Source organism: Plectropomus leopardus, chromosome 18, assembly GCF_026936395.1.
Source record: "Plectropomus leopardus strain MGB_pleo_1.0 chromosome 18, ASM2693639v1, whole genome shotgun sequence".
Lineage (NCBI taxonomy): Eukaryota > Metazoa > Chordata > Actinopteri > Perciformes > Serranidae > Plectropomus > Plectropomus leopardus.
Window position 1 is genome coordinate 9,854,445 of NC_142193.1, and position 24,422 is coordinate 9,878,866.

A 24,422-nucleotide genomic window follows, 5' to 3' on the forward strand; every position below is an offset into this window, starting at 1 on the left:
GAAACATTTCCTTCCTCTCCCTCTCAACCCCATTTTCCTCCCTGCTCCTTTTTCTCCTTCTCTCTGCATGTATATCTGCAAGAGCCCTCAGCAAAAAATTTTGTCACATCTTTTTCTCTGCCGTTGGCACACAGTATGGGTATGCAAATAGGAGAAAATAGAGACTTCAGCATTGTTGACACGCTCTTCCTACATATGAAGCACAACCTGATATAACACTGGAGTCTTTCTCTCTACAACCCAAATGGTTTAAGTACGTCTGTGTACTTTATTGATTTTTTTGAATGTTGAAAACCACAGTAAATGCCATCATATCATCCGTACAGTATATCAGCCACATGACATCAAGAAACAAAACCATGAGGAACATAAAGATAAAACAGACGACCTCCACTGCATGACCCACATTTAAATACAACTTTATTCAGATCTGAGGACTCTTAGCTTTTATATATATTTATATATGTATATTTATGTTTTGACAGTCGTGTTTTGTTACTATTCATTGCTGAGGGGACCAGTGTTGTGTCGCAGTCTCTAAGGCCAAATATCCACATGTCTGTTGGCATTAGATGGGTCAACAGTGAGGCTGCTGCCGTAACAACACCGTCCATCCCACAGCAGCATGACTGTCTCTTCAACTCAGTCCAGCAGCCTTTCTTTAAGTCGCCCCGGAGAGGCGGGGAGGGTGGAGTCTCAGTGAGAGTATTGCTGTAAATCTGAGAGCATCGGTAAGGAGCAGAGTGAGGGGCTTCTTCCCAGCATGGAGCCCAAGATGTGTTTTTTTTTTTTTTTGTCTACATGAGTTCAGTGTTGAGTGGGCTCATGTTGCCCAGCTTTGATTCCAACATGTGTGAGTATCCAGCTTCTCTCCGGACGCCCTACGGGAGGCGGGGAGAAGAGTATTGAGGTTACTGAGGCATATCTGTGTCGGGCACTCCGTTGGCATGCTCACGAGGAGATATCATGTCCTCACAATCCAGGGGGCTTATGTAAGATGCTTTGAACAGGAGAGAGGAAAATACCTAAACCAGCACATCTTAAGACTGTGTGTGCACACGCATTTGTTTGATGGGATATAGATAAAGAGAGAAACAGATAGATAGAGAAGGAGAGAGGGGAGTTCTCACTGCTGATGTTCAGTTGGCTCGACATTAAGCTCACAGAGATTAGCCAGCTCAGCTCAGCGCTGTGCGCACAAGGGCGGGTGGGGCAGCGGTGAGGAACTACCCACAGCAGGGTTCAACGCCAGGGTAAGGGAGGTAGAGAGGGGATGGGGGGCTCGGGCCAGTCAGGCGGGTCACACACAGGGAGAGGACAACAGCGTGAAGACGGCGGGACATATGGCTGAGGAACATGCAGACGTCTGGAGGGGAAAAGGGTGCAGAGAGAGCTGGAGGATGAAGGAATGAATGAACAGAGCGAGAGGCAGTGGTTCATTCATGCTGGTTGATGTGCATTTTACAAGCTCAGTATTTTATCCTGCAGACAGGACCTACATCTATATTGCATGTTCCACTGGGACTCTGCTTTCAAATAAATACTGCATAAACAGCTCAAAGTATCCTCATAAAGCTGTTGCTATGATATCTTATGTATTAGTGCCCCTCCTGGCTCATGTTGGAGAAGAATCATGGCTGGGCATAGTCACATGATGCAGATTATGTCATACGTATATAACTTAAAATAATTGAATTTTGGCTTTACATGGAACTCAAACCCCAGTTTTCTGGATGAAAATCCTGTGTTTGTTTGACCTGAACATACCCTAACCATCTCCATAGGTGGACTTAAGCCTTATTTGAATTGTCTAGTATTACTTTTTAGGTAGGACTTTTCATAGGACTTTTTAGGATTTTGTAATAATTGCAAAGGTTGTCTGTGACCTTAATCAAGTGCAAATCTGCAATGTCCATAACTTATCAAGTCCAAATTCTACCTTAAATTACCTGCCATATTTTAGCAAACACAGGGGTCATTTATTTGTATTTGAATCAGCATCTCAATGATTTAGGGCTGTATTTAGGTTTTTGTTTTGTTTTGGTTTTTGGGGGGTTTTTTTGTGTGCCTCTTTCCCTGTCAGGAATTATGGAGACTGTGTTGGCAATGATAAATGAAACAGTTTTAACAGTTTTTGGCAGAAAGAGCAATGCGTCAATAGAGCAAAATCTCCAAAGATGATATGATATGAGATTGATGACGTGACAGTTTGTGGTGGAATTGGTTAGGTTTGTTTAACACTGTATGTCACTGATCATGGTGCTGTGTATTGTTTATGTGTTGTGTAGAGTAGAGTTACAAATTACTGTGCATCGTAAATTTGAGTAAAATACAGCCTTCACTTATCCCTTGCAAATGCGCCTCACAAAATATAAACATGTAGTGTAATTTCTGAATCAAATGATGTCTGCTGGTAATACTAGACCTGTGCGAACTGGACTTTCTGTTGCTCTTAATACTACGTGACCCGACTTCCTCCATTGCTCCTGTCATACAACAGATGATCACCTACAGCGCATCACATGATCATTGCCTCCTGGCTCACAATTACATTGGTTATACATGAATTATAGTACGTTACTTTTTGAAGATATAAATACAAACCATACACTGTATATAAAGATGGATGATGCATCTCCACGTACTCCAACTGCACAGAAATGAAGTCAAAAATTATGACTCCTGCCAACTTTGACATTATTTGGAGCCAGAGTTTGCCCAGCAGCGATATCCAGGGTATCTAGTTTACGCCCATACACCAATTTCGGGCAGCGCCTTTGATCGCAAGGGTGCTAAAAGGCACACACAGCTGTCAATCATGACCTAATTCCCCGTTCCTTTTTGTTTACATTCATTTACTAGTTTTAACCCAACTTGTCAGAAGAACATACACTTGCACAAACGTAGGAACTACCTAAAATGACAGAAACCATCTTTGGAAAAAATGTATTTGACATGCACTTTTGAGATTGTGGTTTGGCCGATGTCCTATTCGCTAACATGTTGGGGGCAGGGTTTATGAAAGTGCGACAGCCAGACACCAGGGGGAAATGTTTTGACTTCATTCTGGGGAAGCAGTCATCAAGGCTATTCAAAGGAGGCTTGGACATGCTCTTGACACTATGGAAGTTATGGGCTATGACACACGTACTATGTACCTTGGGCTGCAATGTTGGTTATGGCGGATGTTGCTGTAAATAAAGGGACAATGTCCACTCATGTGCTCTCTGGTTGCGAAGGACCTGACAGAACTTTTTGGGTTTGCTCAAATGAATGGCAGCCAATATACAACAGTATAGAACATTTTCATATAGAAAGCATCTTTTTGTGGTCTTTTATTAAGGATCTTGATGGTAATCATTGAACTGTACTTTCCCCCACGTCTTTCTAAATATATTTTGGACTGTGGGGCCTCAGTAATATGAATCAATCCATCCTATGTTCTATGATAATGCTTCAGCCATCGAGCCCTTCAAAAAGTGCATGCCAGATTTTACTGCACGTGTTGTTCCCCAATGATATGACACAATATGATGCTGTGACTTCTCTTTTTAACTCCCTTTGGCAGTCATATCATCCATCTTTAAATACAGTCTACAGTACTAACAGTGTATGTGAACAGCCTAAATACTTATTGTGATGTGGCAGAAATTAGAATCCATTCCTACAAGCTTTCTCATACAGTAATTGGCACTCTGATTGATGGTATCCTTTTAAGTAAAATCCCCTCTGTGAGGATTCTTGATAATGAGATTTTTACAGTAAGAGATAGAGATAGGTGTGTTGTCAATATATATTGATGCATACATGTAATATCTGTTCAGATAACACATTCACGTGCAGGAGGAAGAAAAGGTTTGATGTCGGCCAGATGAACAGACTTAATCAGCGCTGTGGGTGGTGGAGCTGTGTGTCCCCTGCAGACATGCTCGCTGCCATTTGCTCTGTGCCACAAGTTGATTAGGTCACATATGGAGAGGAGCTACCCCCCTCTTTAAGAGTGAATTAAAAAAGCTTTGATGTGCAGGTCTTTGTTGCTATCTTTAGCCCTATCGCTGTGTTTTCCCTCCAACTCCTGCTTCTCACTCTCACACAGAGCAGCCGCAGAGGTACATTTATGTCTGGCCTCATGCTACGCCCCCCCCTCCACAGGAGCATCGCTTCATTGAGACTGTTCACTGCTGCGTCAGTCCACCTGGGACATCGCTGCGCAGTTCCAGCCAAGCATGTACAGATCTCGGTTAAATCCCTGATATCAGTGCACATTAAAACAGCTACCGTTTAATGACTCTTCACACCTGCACTGTGACCGTTCACTGTAAAGTCATTGTGCCCTCATGAGCAGGGTTAACGCTAACCTCCCCCTAACAAAATATCAGGCTACCTAATTCATGGCTCCACTGTGCACTCATCTTTACTGATATTGTTTGTGAGAGAAACATGAGACGGGCAAGCCAGTGGCAATTTATCTTAATGAGAGCAGTTAACTCTGGGCTGAGCTTTGGCTGCCGGCTCCACGCGAAAAACCATTCCCGTGAACGTCCTCTTATCCTCCTACCCGCTGACTTGATTTTTAGGAATACATTTCGCCCTCTCGTTGAAACCTTAATTAGTTCTAAAGGAGATTAAATTATATGTAATTATTATGATAATATTTTCATTTATTCAAGATAACGGGCCGACTTTAGTGAGCGCAGTATTTGTCGGGAGAGAGCAATCTGCCTCACACAGTCAAAGTTATCAAGGCGTGAAATCAGGAATCCTGACGGCAACAAAATGTAATCTTTTTCATACAGAGGGGACAATAGAAGGAGCTGCATACTCTAAGTCTCCTTCTCCACTTTAATTAAAACAGCTCACTGAGTCTCTCCCTCTCTTCCTCCCCTGCCTCTCTCCCTCCCTCTCTCTCTCTCTTAAGTGTAGAGGGCCAATTCTATCTCAATGCAGAATCTAGTTATTTCCCTCGCACTGAACTCGTCTTAAGCCCTGGCCCTGAATCTTTGTTGAGCAATTGCTTTTTCTTGCAAATTTTATTATTTTTTCTCCCCCTCTTTTCCCTCTTTTATTGAAACAGAGGTGACATAATGGAGAGATATATTGTGATTAGATTTGGCAGGCTGCAAACGACACAATGTGGGATGCTAACATGTGAGGACAGGAACTTTGTTTAAGGATGGACTTAAAGTTCAGATAAAAAAAGGATGCCCTTTAAAAAAGTGTAACCTAAATGATACCGTGGTCGGTTCCACTTTACATTCATCTGCTCTTTGTGAGAAAAACAACGCTTTGTGTTCCCTCTGGTAACTTTTTAATCATTTACAGCGCGATATTAAACACTGTATGATGTTTGTAATAAAGTCTGGATTTGTATACAACTCTCCAGTGAATCGTATCACGGCCTTAAAAGCTTGCTTTCACTGAAAATGCTGCCTTGTGACTTTGCAAAAGAGCAATACAGTAAAGGGTGATTAAAAGGACATTCAGACAACATTCACAGATGACTTAATGGAGGAGAGAATTAGCTGGCGAGAAGTTGGCATTTAGAAACTGGGTTGAGGTAAGAATGTGCGTGTTTGATTTTCACTACCAGTCCAGTTAATGAATGCTGCAGTTATGCATTCCAAATGCCTCATTATCTGCATACTGTAGTTTTGTTTTGCATATATGTTTTTACATCTTAGAATAGTCAGGCTACAGAGAGAAGGGTTTTTTTTAAGGTGCCACAATGGCATTAAGGACGATTCACAGCCCTGGTTTCTTCCTCGTGTGTCACAGTCACTCCTACTCACCCCCCTTTTCCTCTCCCCTCCCACCTCTCCTCCCCCCTACAAGTCTTCTAGCCCGAGGGCAGGTAGGGCATCTCGTTATGGTAGTTGTAGTCCGGGCAAACCTTCTGGACCAGGCGGTAGTCCGTACTGTAGAAGGAAATGTAGATACAGATGACCTTGAAAGGCTTGGAGCAAATCCAGGACACGTGGCTCTGAATCTGCTCCTGGAAGCAGGTCTTGGATGGGTCGTAGTTGCACAGCGAGGTGCGCTTGCTGCGATCCACCTTCTCATAGTCCACGCGACAGTTGAAGATCTTTGAGTCCTTTGGGTAGACCACGCTCTGGCGCTCCAGGTCAAACTCCACTGCCTTGACAGGTGGCACCAGGCTGACTGAGATGTTGCCCTGACCTGTGGAGTTGTGGCGGAAATAGACGCTGAAGGTGCCGTTACCGTGGTCCACGATTTTGCCGGTGATCAGCAGGTTAAGCCTCACCGTCTTGATATTGGAATAGAAGTCGCCCCAGCCGAACATCTTCTTGAACTTGCCGGTTTTAACAATGGGCCGCCGTTTGACCCTGGAGCTGGAGGCGTCAGGTTTGAGCAGGTCGCTGCCCAACATCTCCCAGAACTCCTGTTTCGAAAACTCCTGTTTGGAGAAAGGGACCGGAGAGCGGTAGGGCAGCTCCAGGGAGGTGGTGTTAGCAGCTCTGCTCTTACTGTGAAGCATCCAGCGGCTCAGGGGCGAGAGGGGAGCCTGCCCGCTCAGGAGGCCCACCGTCTTGGAGGAGTCGTCTGAAGAGCTCTTGGGGCTGGAGGAGTCGTCTTCTTGACCCAGGGCCACCTGCAGAGAAGAGGTGGAGGTGGGGATCAAGGGAGAAAATAGAGAAAGAAAAGTTGGCAGTTATGAGCAACGTAGAAAGAAACGTGGACAGAAAACAAATTAAAGGCTTAATCGATACTTAATTTACCGTTCATACCTCTAGTGGTAGTCACTGTGACATTCTATCAATGTTATATATAAAAATAAATGGTTGAATTTTTGCAGGTATTGCTATTATTACATTCTTGTGTTTACCCCAGCCGTGAGAGAAAATACTTCTTTATGTGTAGTTTTCGCAGAGCCGATGTAATTCCCTAAGCTCCCTAGTAATGGGCTCGTATGCCTCTGCCGAGCTAGTGGAGGCCAGAGGGATCAAAGAACAGATTCAAACAGAAAATCCACACCAAAACTGAATTCACACAAAGCGTGTTACTCCTGTGGGCAGTTTAATCAATACTTCTGAGGGTGGACAATTTTCTACAAAGTCTATAATCCTATAAAACAATAAAGCACTGTCATTAAGAAATGCTTTCACAAGTTGTTTCTCTGACAACAGAGGTTGGAGGTTGATTTATGCACTTATAAAGTGTCTGGGTGCACCAAGAAAGGAGCTGAAACACTCATTTCTACATTAACACAGCATCATCCAGAGTTCTATTTTAATGTTTCATCTCATTTTCACTGGAGCTAACTCGGAAAAAGGTCACTTGAAGATTATCTAATTGGAGAGAAATTGTTCATATATAAAATCTTAAAGGGAGAAACTCAAAGCGGAGAGTCAACTAAGCTGTGTTCACTGTTTTAAAGTGAGCTTTTTGCTTCTTAAGCACTGCGGTCTGAGTCTGAGAACAGGGGAAACTATTATTGCCTCGAAAGATTCGGTCTGAGGATCAAAGTGTTTGAGGAAGGGAGCTGGGTGGGGTGGGGGTGGGGGGTGGGGGGGTGGGGGGGGCAGAGAATAAAGTGTAATGTCCAATTAAGACTTCCAGTGTTTTAATTAAAGAAAAAAATCTGTATCGGCGCACACACAAAGCTGTCAGATGTTAACATCAACGGAGGGGAGGGAAAGAGGAGTGAGGGAGATAAGATAGTGCTGCTGTGCTCAGCAGTAGCTTTGTGGACAGTGTGTGAATGTGAGAGCAAAGGAATGGATAATTATTCAACGGTAATGATCTATTAACAGGTTGCTGCTGTCCAATGGAAGTCACCAGCATTACTGTGTCCTTCAGATTTGGCGGCGGAGAACACACACACGCGGCGTTTGTGAATTTTGAGTTGTAAACGTGAACAATAAGTGATGCAAATGCAGGATAAGTTTGTGTGTGTGCGCTCTACCCGGAGAGATTTTACAATGATGCATAATGCATGCATTCCTGTCTGTGCTCTGATCCATCTACTGTCTTGACTGCCAGGGCTTCCTTATACAGGCTTAGTCAGGATTATTAAGTCTGACTCATTTTTATTCCATTTTTATGCAGGTTTTTCAAGCTCGCTCAGATTTGTTCACTTGCACCGCAGTCAGTCAGTGATATTGATTTTCTGTCTCTCTGAAAACATGTATTTCCTTTCATAACAACGTGTATCGCATTTCAACTGCCTTGCGAGGATTCCCGCTGATGTGATTGTGGTCTGGTGTTTGGACGCACATGAAAGGACTCCCCCTTTTTCCTCTAATATGGCCCTGTTACCACAGGGGTGTGCGGAGGCCAGACGGGCCAGACGCCCTCTCCTCTTGTTACCTGTCTGCTGCTACGCAACACTGCCGCTCAGCCTCCCTACGGGGGCCAGTAACTGCCCTGACAAGGACTCCTTCCTCTCGACTCAGATAGTTCTGATAGCATCTTCGAGAAACTCATTAATATTGGACAAAAAATTTGGAGGAGCTGAAGACGTATTGATTTTAATCTCTTCAGATGTATCTTTGTTTTTTCAGGCTGGCACAGATTGACTTTGATGACAAATACACCGTTCCCCACAGCTCCTACTGAAGGACTAGTTTGTGTTTGATTTCTCCTCTTCAATGAGCTGGTGGCTGCTGGGCACAGAGGGTAGCACTCTGCCTGCCTCCCCAGATAGCACTTAAGAGCCCCTGCGGTGTCCTACAAAACGGCCCTTTAGGGTTCTTGAAAAATATGTCAGTCTTGATTTCTATAAAACTGTCCCCTTGCTTTAAAGATCCTGATCATTTTACCAATGCCACCACTTGTGGAGAGGGACTCTCTGATGGTGCCATCATTCATATCTGAGTGAAAACATATTGCAGAACGCTTTGCCGTAGTTTACACATTGAGCAAGGCATTGCTCCCTCTCTCGCACAGCGTTCATTAGAAAGCCTGGGAGACCCGGCTGCAGAAGGGGAGATGAAGTGAGAATTGTGCTGTTGTTGAACAGAAGATTTAAGTGTCTGGCACTGCTGGAGGTGTCAGATTCAGTGTGCAGCATCATTGTCAAAGACAAATGTTAAAATGAGCTTAATATGGCTCTGAAGAAAAGAAGAAAAAAACTGAGCCAGAGCTGCAATTATTACTGCAGTGAGAGAACACATGCTGTGTGGTCTTCCACACCACCAGGATATCTTTAAATACTAGTGTGGTTCCATCTCTGCAGGTAAATGTTCTGCAGTACTGTTTTTACATACCATTTGCATGTCATCAAACCCCCTGAGATCTGGTTAGTTAGGGCTGGAAGGTATACTCTCAGAATTAAGAGTTGCAAAAGCATTCATCCTGATTGGTTTATTTGAAGAAAGGGTTCTTCAAACTCTTTTCAAGACATAGATTGAACTTTGTTTAGGGTTCACTCACTGCACCCCGAGATAAACAAAGCTTGGGAGCACTTGTGTGCCTTCATAGCATTACTCGCTTTTGAGAGAATTGTCTGCAGGTCTACATCAAAGATAATAGATTTGGGGGCACAATAAACGCGGCAGGTGTATAAGCCATTCCATTAGGAACCTTTTTCATCCGAAGAACATGTTTTGGAAGAAAGAGTTCTTTAGGTATTGTCTGAAAACATCGCTATTAAAGCATTCTCAGCCTGAAATATTCAAATGTTTGCCCGTGTTTCATGTGGTATTTTTTAAATGTACGTTTGCATTTCTTCCAAATACTTTTCAGATATGTCTGTATGTTTGTGTATGTTTACAAGTTCATTCTTTCCTTTCCTTTTTTACATGTTAGAAATTGGTTTTAATTCAGTTCAAATGTAGATGTATTGTTGATATCCATACCATAATTGCCATGCAATACTACATGGTCTACCAGTACTTGGCACTTTGAATTCAGTTCTAACCCCCTGAATATTTGTGAACCATTATTTCTGCAGCTTGTGCCAGACCACATCAGCCCCGTTACTTTGGTAACCTCATGAAGCCCCCCTCTGCTGAACCTGGTGGTGATTTGGGTGGAACCTTTCACAGTTGGTTCAAGGTAAAATCCTTAATGTTGGGCTCCAGGGAGAACATCCTATATACCCATTTTCCACCAAAGTAGCTCTGGTTCAAGTACTGGTGCAATTCATTTTCATTTCATTTTTGGAACTGTGGTACTATCTCGAGAACCCGCCTTTATTTCCACCAGTTTTGAATGGAACCATTGTAATTAATAATGTGTAACATTACAACATAGGGCGTTGTATTATGCACAGTGGAAGTAAACAGTCATAGCAAAATCACAGATTACATTGTTTACCTGCAAACTTCTCTTCTGTTATTACAGATGTGTTACCAACAGTGCCTTGTAAGTGGAAAAAGGGATATGAAGGGTTTCCGGTGGAACCTTTATACAAAGTTCTACAACGAATAGGGACAAGCTGGAGAACCCTTTATGGTTCTAGTTCTCATCTTTATTACTGAGAGAAAATAAATACCACATTTTCTTTTACAAATACCTTTATATCAATATTGTGACAATATTACAGGGTGAACTATTGGTGCTTTCACAACATATATATGCAATTAGATTTTTGATAATAATCATCAGTAATGTGGAACATATGACTAAGTGAGTAAAGGCACATAATAAAGCAGCTTTTCATCTCCTAACTGCAATGCAGCCTTGAAGACGAAGAAAAGACAACACTTACAATATTATGATATCCAGAATCTAAGAGAATATCTAGTCTCATATCATGATGTCAATATGATATTGATATATTGCCCAGCCCAAGAATCAACAATGCATCTTTAAGGTCACAGAGGTCACACATTATACTGCAGCATAACATTTTTTTCATAATCAAATATTGTTACAATCACTACTTTTATACTTCATTCTGAAAAACTGCACACTGCTACAACTCTCTCGCAACTCTGCATTTAACTAGGAGAGTATATGAGGTGTAAGATTTAACTATCAGCACGCTTCCAACTTTGACTTATGCAGCGTAAGCAAATTGAAACGGAGAAGAAACCCCCCCGAGTTCACTGTTGTTTTCACAAAGCTAAAAGATTAATGCATTGCTTCACTTTGGTGGAATATTTTTGAATTTTAGCATGCCTACCTCCCCACTGTTTTGTTAACAATGATCACTAACATTGTCTGCTTTTGGTATTCATACAACTTACTTGCTTTCATATTTAAAACACAGTCCAAAAAGTCATCCTTTGATGATGCACCACAAATAATTCACTTTTTTCCCAGTGACCCGTGTAGTAACATTAAAGAACTGTTTAGTCAAGTTTTAAAAAGGACAAATTTCCAGGGCTGCCATTGTAATGTCAAAGGTGTCCTGTTCGCTAGGTCAGACTAAAATATGCAGCATCTACATATTATAACAGCAAAATGTTGCTTTGGAGGGCCAGAACAAGTGATTTTCAAACTAAGTTTGTTTTGTTTCATGAAGCTTGGCAAGATGTATCCCAGCTTTAAGTGCTGTAGGCAAAGTGTGGGCGATGGGCAATCAGGTCTTAGTGAGGGGGCGGAGGTTCGGGGTGATTTTGTCATTTGTCATGTGCGCTAAGTGAGTCAGTGAAACGGCTGGAGAGGATGGGAGGTGACTGCAGGCTCTGTCGCTGTGGTAATTGTGAGTCATTCAGCCTCAGTGAGCACAGGCCCCAGGCCTCTCTCCCAGCAGGGAGCGAGAGGAGGGGAGCCATCCTCACAAGCCTGCCAGCTCCACAGGCAATAATCAGCCTGTTACAGTGACAGGTACACCGTTTTAACCCCTTTCCCCCTGTGAATGAAGCTCACACTACTGCCATAATGCAGCAGAGAGATCAGGGAGCCACTTAACTGAAATCTGTGCCACAACTTTCACAGACGCAGGGGGACTGGTGACAGACCAGTGTGTCAACCAAAGAATATTGTTCCAAAATTAGACTCCCACTTGAAGTTGCACAGTCAGACTTTACTTGTTAAGTTCCTGGAAGTGAAACAAGTGTTTCAGATGACCATGTTTTACTTAGAAATGTGGGAACTGGAGCTGAAACAGTAATTGATTAGTCAATCCAAAACTATTTTCATCATTGATTCATCATTAAAGTATTTTTTTCTGGCAAAAACACCAAACTCTGGTTCCATCTTGTCAAATGTGAGGATTTGCAGTTTTTTATCATTGTAAATAGAAGTTATTTGGCTGTTAGATTGTTGAAACTTTGTCAGTATCATTTGTTTGAAATGATACCATTTCCATTAATTACACATTTGATAGTATTTAAAGTACTGAGTTACCAATTTTCAATGCAAGATGTACATACTGTTTACCTTATTACAAATGTGTTCAGTGACTTTTTCAAGTTTTCTGTGCAGGTGAATTAATTTCATAAAGACAAATATATCATATTTTGGGTGTCTAGGCATTTTTCTTTATTTTTGTTTTGTTAATTTTTGTTGTTGTTGATGGTGGAAGAGGTTTCAAGTTTAGATTTCAATAATAGCAGTACAAATAAAGTTCTGGTATCATTACAACATTACCTTGGGCATAAGGAAACTGACATTAAATAGACTAAACAAATAATCCATTGAAGCAGATATATTTTTAAAATAGTAATTTCTGTAATTACATTTGATGAAATAACCATGTTTAATATGAAATGAGTAATAATCCAAAGAGAATTATCACCTGTTTGTGCACTTCCCCATCAGCTCAATGGGGCGTAAGCTCTTTGTTTTAATTTTATAGTGGTAACTGTTACTGTAACTTTTACTGTTTTGGTTCACTCTTACTGTGACTCACCTGCCAAGACACATGTAGAGAGAAAAGTATTTATAGTGGCTAAAAAGCCAAATATTTCCCGTGGGAGTTGGTGGAGACCAGAAACAGGACTCCCAATTAATGCTTATGTTGCTTTGTGTCTTCTGGATGTATAAATAGACAACAGTTTGCACACAACTTTTTTCCAGGTTTAACAGGATTTTGACTCATACCTATAATTACATTTTACATATGTTTCACTGCTGTACACTTCCCATTTACATGCAGTCTTTACATAGCTGGCCCCAAGTTATTTCAGGGTTAAATAACTGAGAAAGTATACAGTAGATTAACAAAAATAACTGTTAGTTGCAGCTCTAATGGAGACTGTGGTGCAGAGCATTACTTATTTTTTATTGTCGTTGCTATGTAATAAAAGCTGTTTTTATTGCTTTTATTACCTTTTTTACTATGATATACAGAATGTATCCCAGTAAGAGCTGAGTAGGTCAATGGCTTAAAGGCAACTGGGGATATAGGTAAACTTATATTTGGTTTAATTTAGATGTCTAGGTCATACGATCAAGAGTGTTTTAACACATTTGTAATGACAAGAACACTTAAAATCTCAAAAGTCTTTAACTGCAAGTGCTTACTGCGAAGTATGTCTGTGGTTTGATGTGTGTTATGAGTCTTAAATTGTATTTTTATGGATGCATGATCTGGATTAAAGTAAACCGATTGATTGATACAAAGGATCCTCCTGTAGAGCTATCCAGCGGGGCTGAAAGCATGTGCTGGTCCTGTGGAGCTGACAAGTTCAATAAGCACTCCATTTTCCTCTGGCTGTTGAGTTGAAATCTTCATCTCTAATATGACATCAATTTTTAATTAAAGACCCAGGCAGCTCAGATTTCTTAAGTGTTCGTCAATGCTTTATTCTTTTTTTTTCGTCTTCTTCTCTGTCTGCTCTCCCTGTCTCCAGATCTAATATGCTCACTGCAGGAGACTTCTCTGTTACATGATTAAAGACTGAAAATGGCTGTGCCCTTATAACTAATTATTCTTCTGGCTAGTGTAGATCCAAGAGGAGGTGAGGGAGGGAAAGGTAATTTCACAAGAAACAAGCCATTTGACTCTTAATGAATAATTTACTCCTTCTTCTTGGGGGTCACTGGAGCTCTGATCTGCAGCGGGTGAACAAACACACAACACTTTTTTATTCTAAACTCTTCTCCCAATCTGTTCTTTCTGTCTGCATCCTCCACCCTCGCTTCCCAGCTCATTTTGGGCAGGTTCAGTTGTGTGGTCCCCGTGGAGTTGGGCTTATTTTGTATGCTCGGAGAGAAGCCAAGCTCTGAATTGGCTATCAGATTTTTTACATTATAAGATATTGACAAGTTGGCAATGCAGGGAGGGTGGAGAGGGGACTGTTTCTCCCCAGTTTGTCCCCCGGGGAACAGTGAGCAGAGCATGCACTGATGGGGCGGAGCTGATTAAAGCGCTGCTTCAGTATTCACACCTGTCTGGTAAAAGCTGGAAGGACTCTACAATTGTCTAATGGAGGTTCAGGAATAAACAGCCTCAGTTCACTGCCATCTGATCAAGGGCTGTCTGATATAATGCTGCAGTCTTTCTGTTGGATTTTGAACACCCGCCCAGGAGCTTAAAAACACAGATACATGAACAGTTGCCAGTTTTAATTCTAAAACAATGAAAGCAAATGAATTTCTTGTTTATTTAATTGCTTCAGTAAGAGTCAAATCTAAAGACAATGGTGTTACTGTGCAGCACCCATTTCAAAGTGTGTATTTGTATGAATGGACTCTGGTCACACACAGTAGCACTATAAAGGCCAGTAGTTGACAGCTTTACATACAGATTTGCACCCAAAATCTGTTGGTACTCATCAGTGACATTTAGAGGTGGGCCAGATGTGTTTGGATGGTGAACACGAATGGGTTTCTGATTGTTTTGAATATCTGCCTGGCTTTGCAGACCACGTGCAAACTGCCACAGCAATCTGCTCCTTTAGCTGAAGTCGAACTTTTTTCTCTTCAGCAGCAGTCTTTAACGGATAAAAGCAAATGTGAGCGGGAAGTGAAATCTGATCACAAGTGCTTACTTGTGAAACATTCGACACGCATCCTGACAACAGGTGTGATCTGCAGTCTATTTCAACTGCCTTACAGTGTCATCAGAGGAAAGGACGTGTACGAACTCTTAAACAACCTATTTGTTAAAGCAATACTTTACCCACAGTTTGACCATTTGTTTATCAATAATTCACCCTGTCTTACAATTTGTGAAAAAAAAACGTTGTTGTTCTGGCATGCCTCCACGCTGAACAGAGAATCCACAAACACAGAAAATTCTTGATGAACTTGAGTAGAAGGGGGCCAAGTTCATTGACAGCAAAACTATATCAGAACATTTATGTACACACTTTCACACAACTTGTCGAGTGAGCACACAACAACCTTCTTTGCTATCAGAAGTTAAATATCATTTGAAAAATATACTGTCATCTTTCTAATGAGTCAGTTATAGTCCGCCTGATTGCAAGAGGTCATTTTTTATTTGTAGAAACACTTCACCCACAAAACAATCATTAGTATATCAATTCCTTGCCCTGTTTTACATTAAATTTGTGAGGGAAAAAATTGTTTTTCTGTCATGTCGTCACAGCGAATCTCTAATTATCCTGCTACAGAAGTGAGGAAGTTGGGTGTGGATGTTTGGCCATACAAAGAACATAACACCGCATTCTGGGCTATCTCCTATCAAGAGTCAATGTTTGTGTCTTTAAAAGGGATTTAGTGGCATCCAGCAGTGAGGATTGCAGATTACAACCAGCTGAAACTTTTACTTATAAGAATTCTCTCTGCATTCATTGTTCGGGAGGTTTTTAGGGGAGCCAAATTATCCACAGAGGTCTCCTACATGCTCAAACTAAAGAAATAAAGGTTACAATAATTGCTAGTCATTGTTGTCCTTTATTCTACAGCAATACATTCTCAATTCAATTCAGAAATCTCTGCTCTGCAGGAAATGTTCCTATTATCCATTTATTATACTTGAAACTGTCTTCTTTCAAGCTCAGCCAAATTCCCTGATCCCTGTGGCTGTGCACTACTTTAATTGGAAACCCCCGTAAAGACCCTCAGCGGGCCTTGTCTGGACATGTGCATCACTCTGACCCTGAAAATCACTGTACCGTCACTGGGCAGCATGCTGGTGAACTGCACACTACATGTTCATCCACGCAGAACAGACTGTTTACAGATTGTGAGAGAATATAAATGGGCTTTTGCTCCCCGGTCTCATTCTGATGTGATATCCAGCAGCTCCAGTCCCGCCATGATGAGGTCATCAGCATGGACCTCGGAGCCTGCGGCATCAGAAAAAGCTTCAGTTTCCTGCAGTGTTAAACTGCACTGACACCCTGATGTTCCCCTCACAAATAAACCCTCGTCCCCTGGTCCCACACCGCTTTTTCTAATATTGTTTGGATGCCTACTTGAAACGATGAAAATTCCATTCTATATTGACACTTTTCACAACGCAGTAAAACAACTTTTACTATTGTCAGTTCCAGCAGAAGCTCTCTGAAATTAAAACGTCTGTTATGGATTTTCCCATCCTTAGTTATTCCTGCGTGTGAAAGTCAAGCACATTTTATCTGGATCCCCTGGGAGTTATATCCACTCATTTCACCCAAGGCTACAAGTCATTTTTCTTTAAGCTGTGTGCACCGTAATCCACCCTTCACTATCCGAACCAGCAGACAAACCTACAGATTTTTTTCTTCCAGGATCTGCTCTGTCTCCCCTGCAGTCTCCCAGAGAGCAATGCCACAATAAATTGTGCTGCTTTTGAGCAGACAACGTATTCTGTCTCAGGACAGCTTGCCGCTTCACTATGAAGGGCTGTCAGTGTGTCAGGGAGCGTACGTTCTCTCTGTCCGTCTCTCTTGGCCTCTCTCTCTGTCTCTCTCGGCTATGGGGCTACTGGGAGCCTGAGGGAGGAGGAGGAGGAGGAGGAGGAGCGGAGGGGAAGGACAGGCGGTCCCCCTGCTGGCTTCCTCAGTGGGTGGTCAGGGGAAAAGAGGTGCACCTCTGGGTTCACTCTCACTGTGGTTGTGCATAACTCAAGCTGTTTTACAGCACAAGCTATGAGCTGCAGAGGTTGTCCATTATCACTCCGGTCGCCATTTAGCACTTCTTCATCTTTGTATGTTGTTTTTGTGATTGCTCATTGTTGGAATATTTATTTGAAAAATTTAAAAAATTGATGTGAAAAGTCAGAGCAAATTAGTTTAAAGCAGAAGGAACGAATCATACAGATGCAACTAGATGTGCCGGTAGAGTCAAAAAAGGCCGATTTTATGGCTTCAAGAACACAAATCACATTAAAGGGAAAAAAACAACAATCGTGCAGTTATCTGTGCAAACCAACTCCTTTTATAAATTTAGATCCACAATACAAACAACACAAGCAGCTGGCTTCTAAATCTGACATTTCATTGTGAAAATCAACTCTTTGTTTTAGAGAAACTGCAAATCTTCACATTTTGAGAAGCTGGAAGCTGCAAATGTCCATATTTGCTTGAAAAAATATTTTTGACCAGTTGTTCAATTAAGTAATCATTACTGCTTTGTAAATGGGAATCGACAAGATGAAACTATAAGAAACACCTTCTGCATTTACAGAAGATGTTTCTTATAGTTTCATGAGTTGTGTGTGCTCACCCAGGCTATACTGCAATCATTCTAACGATGGCAAACATGAGGAGTGCACATTATCGTGCTACTGATGATGCAGATGTCACGACCTGATAATTGTCCCTCTCACATCATCCCCTCATGTTTATCAAGTACGCTACAGATGTCATGGGCACAATAAACTGTTGTGTCTGCTTTCACTGTGCCTCTACAGCCGAACCCTCCTTTATGATAGAAATTTGACAATTATGAATGGGTTTTGTGTTTCCTGCGTGTGTGTGGGATGTGAGGTGAAGCTTATGAGCTCTGACATACAGATTGCAACAGTGATAGCAAAAAGGAAGACTCAGGAGAGTGAGAAAGCCCCCCCATCCACAAAAAAAAATTAGTATTCATCCTGCTGCTGCTGTCTCACATTTGTGTCTGTGTGTGCTATATATGCTTTATCAGACGTTGAGTTTTTTTCTATTTGTTTTCTCGGGATTAGAGTGGTATTTCTGCTTAGCCGGGGATGTATCTGGGTGGACAAGGTCAGCGACCCTGTGAGGAGGACAGGTATCTAAGAAGCATGAATCTAAGACTTTGTGACAGGCCAAAATGGAGAGAGGAGTCTGATGTGGTTAGAATTAACGCCAAGCAGACTCTGCTTTTTAATCTTACACACAAATACTCATGTTTGCACAGTGTGTGTTTTTGCATTGTTGCACCAAGCTGTCTGGTTGAGTTGCGGGCAAACAGTTTTGCTCAGATTGTCATGCATTTTGTTGTCTCAGTTGTGTTACTGTTATGTTATGATTCAAGTGTCCCCTTGCTGTGGTGCACTCTGTGCAGCCTAATCACAATCCCGTCTTTGTCATGAAAGGGATTGTGGCTCTGTGAAGCTCTCAATGTAAGAACATAATTTGTTTTTTAATTGACGTGCCGTCTTAAATAAGTTTCTTTGCTGACGGCAAAGTCGAATAGAGGGTGATGGTAGAAATTTGAAAGTGGGAAACTGAATACTGTAGCACTAGATACCTATTTACGAATTCATACAAGTGTCATGCTTTCTTTATATTTTCAAATTACCTCCAAGCACAGAAACCTTGGAATATGTATGAATGTCTCCAGAGAAATCCAATCTGCAAAAAAGTGACATTCTGTGCAGGGCTACAGAGGTGAAATTCAGCTATCAAGCACGATGGTCAGCGTCTGCGTCTGCACTGAAAGCAATCAGAGGGAGTATAAAGCCGTCCTGTCTCTCATGGCCACAGAGGAGGCTACCTGAGGGCTCATCCCTTCCAGAAAAATTCCTGTGTGAAAGAGCAGCTGCAAGCTCAATGTGAGAACACATGAGCTCCCCCATCTCTGCCGATCTTTACCACATGAAGGTTATAGCACGTGCAAGGTCAGAATTCCTCAATTAATAAGCTCCTTTGTGGGTGTGTTTTGAACAAACACGTTTATGTCTCAGTGTTGAGTGAATTTTTAATTATGTTTCAAACCTATTTGAAATGACCTGGTATTTTGAGCAAAAATTTACATCTAAGTGGAATGATTTTAGGGTGATTGCAGGGCAGAGAGAGTCTGTGGTTCACCAGGGCAGACAAGTTCAACGCCCTGTTCTGTTGCACTTCTTTCTTCTGCTTGTAGTTATTCAGATTGTTGACCTTATCTCTTCCCAGATTTCACCGGCTGGTCTGGGGATTCGGATTGTCAACCGCAGTTCAGCCACACTGCTGCAGTTGTAATTATATGTGGATTAAGTGTATTTTCTTTGGATGCTTTTGTGCAAAGGGAGGAAAGAGTCTGCCATGACTGTCAATGAGGTGTGTAAACCTCTAAAGGCAGCTGTTTAACTTATTCTTTTTTTTAGCCTTTTCTCTACACCTCTTCTCACTTCCTCCATCACTGCTCTGTACCTGCTCTGTGTATTTTCAGTGTGTCAACTTATCGTCTAGAGCCACCTGTCTCTCCTCGGCGCTCGCATCTGCTACATCTGTTTAGTGATGAATTATGTCCTTACAGAGACTGTAACTTTCACATAAACACTAAAATAAATAGTCAGATGACAGACTGGTCAGAAGAGCTGCAACTATTAATCTTTTAATTGTTAACCGTTAAATTAATCGCCAACAATTTGATGAGTGATTATTCGGTATGAGTAACTTTATAAGAAAGATGGCAAAATTCTGAGTCTGGCTGTGGATATTTTCTGGTTTCTTTACTCCTCTGTGACAGTAAATGAATATTTTTTGGGCTGTAGACAAAATAAGACAGCTGAGGACATCATCTTTCACCATTTTCACCATTTTATAGACCAAACAACTATTTGATTAAATGGTTTGCTCAACCAAACAACACATCCATTAATCGAGAAAATGATCAACAGATCGATCGACAATAAAAGTAACCACTTCATAAAAAATCACATCCATTTGATAGTTCGAGCTTTTTAAATATAGAACTTTGCAGCTTTTGCTGATGAGCTTTTTTTCAATGTTTTGTCGATCAAATGATTAATCGATTAATCAGAAAAGTAAGAACAGATTGATCAGTAATGAAAACAACCGTTACAGTAGTTGCAGCCCTGCTTAACAGGAACCATTTTTTATAATCAATGAATAATTTAAGTCATTTTTTGAGCATATACCCCAAACATGTCTTAAATGTGAGGCTTTTGCTGCTTTTGCTGCAGAGCACTCTTTACTTTTTTGACAATTTGTCAAGTAAGCGATTAATTGATTAATCATGTAAAGAGAAAATTAATGATAATGAAGTTAATAGAAATGTCAGTTACAGCTTATCAGCAACTATTTTGATAATTGAATAATCATTTAAGTCATTTCTTGAGCAAAAACCACACACATTTGACGGCTTCAGTTTCTCAAATATGAAACTTTTGCTGCTTTTGCTAAAGAGTGATTATTTACATTTTTTGACGTTTTGTTGAACAACTAATCGATTAATCATGGAAAAATAGCAGATAAATTAGTAATGAAAATAACTGTTAGTTGCAGCTTTAGTTAACATCATGGTTAACCTAACACGCTTAACCAACAACTGACCACTAATTACAAGGACAATGAAAAGACACTAAATATGAAATTACGCTCCATAATACGCCACAGATTATTCTCCTGATATGTGCACATCAGCCACTTCATTCACTGAAATGAACCCAGTCAGTCTGTCGAGCATCACAGAAGAAAAATAACTCGAACCGCTGCCAAAAATAAACACAATTTCTCAAGCAGTCAATTATACAAGTGAGATGGTTTTATATTATTCATAACCCTTCAATTCAAATACAGAGAATAATTAACATTTGAAACACATCATTCATCACATAAACAACAACCAGAGTGGCACCTTGTGTTAATAGTCGTCTGTATTAGCAGTCATTTGCAAAAGGCCCCTCGAGACCTAAAACCCTCTCTGAGAATTGCGGAGCTATTACAACAGAAAATCATCCAAATCTAATTTTAATGCATAGTAGGCTTATATGAGTATTAATCACTGCTCTGTAGCATAATAAAAAGTTACTTAATTTATTAATTCCCCCATAATTTATCAATGTTAGGGGAGCTAATGAATTAGCCCAGATCTCCTGCTGAGGGATGTCATGTACGTTTTTCATAGATACATGGTCTGGAGAGGGAGAAAAGGGCCCCGGTTAATTTCATTATCATTAGCCACAGACCTTTTGGGGTACAATAGGCTGTAGCCCTGCAGCTCACAAAAAAATGCTCCCAGAACCAAGACAACACAAGAGTGAGCGTTAAGCCTATTATCCCGCACTCTTGTATCTCGTTATACAACGGCTGAAAAAGCACTCATCCCCCATATTTTAAATCAGCGTGTGGTCTCGTCTCTCTCAGATCTGCTCTGTTTCAAACTAAATAAATCTGTGTGTGTTTAGTCTTTCACAACCCCCTTACTGTTAGACCCTCAAATCACCAAAAGGGCCATTATTTCTCGGCAAGCACCTGAATAATACGTTAAAATGAAAACGACAAGGTCATCCTTGAAGGGATGCCGACACAAACGGGTGCACCAAACAAGCGCTCACTTGAATATTTCCACCGCACTGATGTGTTTTTTGGAGCTTGCTCATTTCCTGGGCCTGTGAAACTCAGCCCAGGGGTTTCCGAGCAAAAGGGTGTTCAAGTTTTCTCATGTGAATCAAGAGCTGATTTCTCATTAAAGGCTGCTTTTTAATAAATCTGTGAGCGTAGATGAAAGAGGAGTGGGTGATCCAAATTTTGATAGTGTGGTTATGTAATGTTGAAGGTATTCATTAAAGTTGCGGAAACGCTTCGTGTTTACACATCTGGTGTTATAGGTCAGCGAGGGTCCTTGGGAATGGTATCATGGTTTACTTATATATACTGGAGGTTTGTAGTAGTACTTCATTTATTATTAGTTGGCTCAATTAAAGAACAGAGATTCTAATGAGATTTTTCACTGCAGTTCAAAGTTATCTCACCAGCCACAGTGTAAATTCTGTGTTTAATCATATCTGACATGAAGGTGAGAGTCCTCAGGATAAAGACTTTATTAAAAAAGAGCTGCTTGTCTCATCTTTCTGTAGATCTTTGGCATGAAAAGTACTCCATCCTGTTACTGTAGGGTCTGTCCTACACTCACGACTATTACCCTAGAACCTTATGTTGCAATTGTTTGTAGTAAATCAAATAAAATCAAATATGTCTGGTCTGGTTAAAACATTACAAAATTACCTCAACTTGTCTTGTCAAATTCAGTCAACTTAAAATTTTAAGGTAATCCGTACACTCACTTTTTAAAGTGGGGTAAAGTAAACCCACTTTCCTACATATGAATTTTGTTTGCAGCTGACAGAAGCTGTGTTTAAGTAAAAACATACAAACATGACAAACTGCTGAAAACCTTCTTTTCTTGCCTGGCCTAAAAGTCAAAGAAAGAAGATCACACCTGCCTGTCATATGTCAACTTTTCGTGTGTTTTTTTTTTTAATTGAAAATGATCACTTTCTTGAGCACTTACACACTTTCAGGTGATTCTATGATAAAGATTGGATGATACGTTTAAATCCTCTGAGCAGGCACAGATCAGAGCACACTGACACCGGCTGCACGCTGCGCTCCGCACGTGTCCTCTGGGAATACAGTGCACCCGCCGTACTTGAGCCCAGTAGGGTCACACTGAATGCTATTTACTTCATAATTATAAGAGCGGCAAAATAACACAGACATCAGCACAAGTGGAAACAGAGGACAGAGCACAGCAGGCGGGAATTATCCCTGCATCTCTGCATGAAACACAAATAACCTGCACGGCTGCTAATTTATCATTTTGACCAGCGTCATCTCACTTCCACATGTTTGTGCGCACAATTTTAGTCAATTTATAATCACGAGTTTGTAAGTTGTTTTTTGTTTTTTGTTTTTTGGTTGGTTTTTTTTGGCGTTTGGCGTGCAGGCACCTTTTCGTACCTCGTGACGCAGGCACAAGGTGTTAGATGTGAAAAAGCTGATTTGGAGCAAGATGCGTAAAGACTTTCCCCCTCTCCCACTCTTTTCTTACCAAACAAGCGGTTCCGTTGAGGAGGAGTAGGATGAAGCCGCGGTTAGGACGCATCATTCCGGCGCGTAAAACCCACAGCTCCCCCTCCCCGGTAGCAGAAAACAGAAATTTAAAAAAACTCCCGCACACGGGCTTTTCCTCCTTCAGGAAGATGTTCTTCCTCCGGCACCGGATCCCTCTCGGCTGACGCACGGTCCCATGTCCAAGGCAGGCTGAACTGCAGCTTCCACAAAGAAAAGCACTTGGAGTCACCCCCTTTTTTTTTTTTTTTTTTTTCTTTTGCTTTTGTCCCCCCACCAATCCCGGGTTTGAGTCAAATTAGTTGTGGTATGAGAAATCCATGAGTCTGCGGTAGGCTGTTATCATCCATGCAAACAGATAGAAAGAGATCCCAGCTCAGAATGGAATGCTGGGAAGTGCATATCTAGTCATCGGTGCCAGTGGAGATCCTGGAGTGATGGAGCTGCAGCCTCCTGCACAAACTGAGCGATGCTGAGACTGGCAAGAGCGAACACACGTTTTAACAGTTTCTACTCTCTCTCCCTCTCTCTTTCTCTCTCTCTGTATGTGCCTCTCCCCACGAATCTCTTCCCTCTCTCTCCCCCTTTCTCTCTCTTCCCCCCTCCCTCATCTTTATCTCTCTCCACCTATCCAGCATCTCCCCTCTCCCTCTTTCAGCCACTTTCTCTGATCTCATCCACTTAATTCATTCTGCATACAATCAAATAAAAAAAACAATTAAAATGAATAAGCAGTAGCTACACAACAATAAACATCTGTTCCACTTGTATGAGTGCATCTGCCTCTATTTTCCCATCCCTAACCAATATATATATAGATATATGACTTTTTTCCCCAGCCCTCCTCACTAATCCACTGACAACACTGTGGGCATTTCTCATCACCAAGCCTGTCATTAAGTGTAATCATCACTGGAGGTGGGTGAATCTCATTGATTGGGAAAGTCTGTTTTCACACCTTGCTTGTCACAACAACTCCTGTGTCTTCTGAGGATGTTAAAGGTGCAGCAGGCATTTGTCACAATGCCTAATCCTCACGCACCTCATGCACAATCAGATTGTTTTGTCCTCCCCACAGCTCAGCCGGTGATCCAGAGCCCCCCCTGCTGAAGACTATCGACGTACTCTGCGAGCGCCGATGAACCAGTGACCGTCACCTCAGTTGGGTGTGATTGATAAAGACTTTCCCCAATAACGCACAGTTCATTAGGAGCAGGTTAATGGACTGAAATGCAAGATATCACTACGCAGGTCCCCTGGCTCCCAACGGCTCCATTTCTGCTTAATTAGACTCCTAGATGAGTTTCACTCCCTCTGTCCATCTCGCTGAGCCTTTCCATTTGCTCCTCTTTTTCTGCAGCTCTCTTCAATCTCACAAGAAGAAGACCTGCTCTGTATCTCCCAGCCACC

The 24,422-nt window shown here is 41.5% G+C and overlaps 1 protein-coding gene across 1 annotated transcript; it reads right to left on the reverse strand.

Annotated features, from left to right (window-relative positions):
• LOC121957166 (neurexophilin-1) lies at positions 1 to 23,556 on the reverse strand. Its single transcript, XM_042505690.2, has 2 exons — positions 22,993 to 23,556; positions 1 to 6,610 (listed from the first exon to the last, which is right to left on the reverse strand). The coding sequence occupies exons 1-2, from the start codon at positions 23,047 to 23,049 to the stop codon at positions 5,837 to 5,839; spliced, it is 831 nt and encodes a 276-aa protein (XP_042361624.1). The 5' UTR covers positions 23,050 to 23,556; the 3' UTR covers positions 1 to 5,836.
• Positions 23,557 to 24,422: the final 866 nt, after the last annotated feature.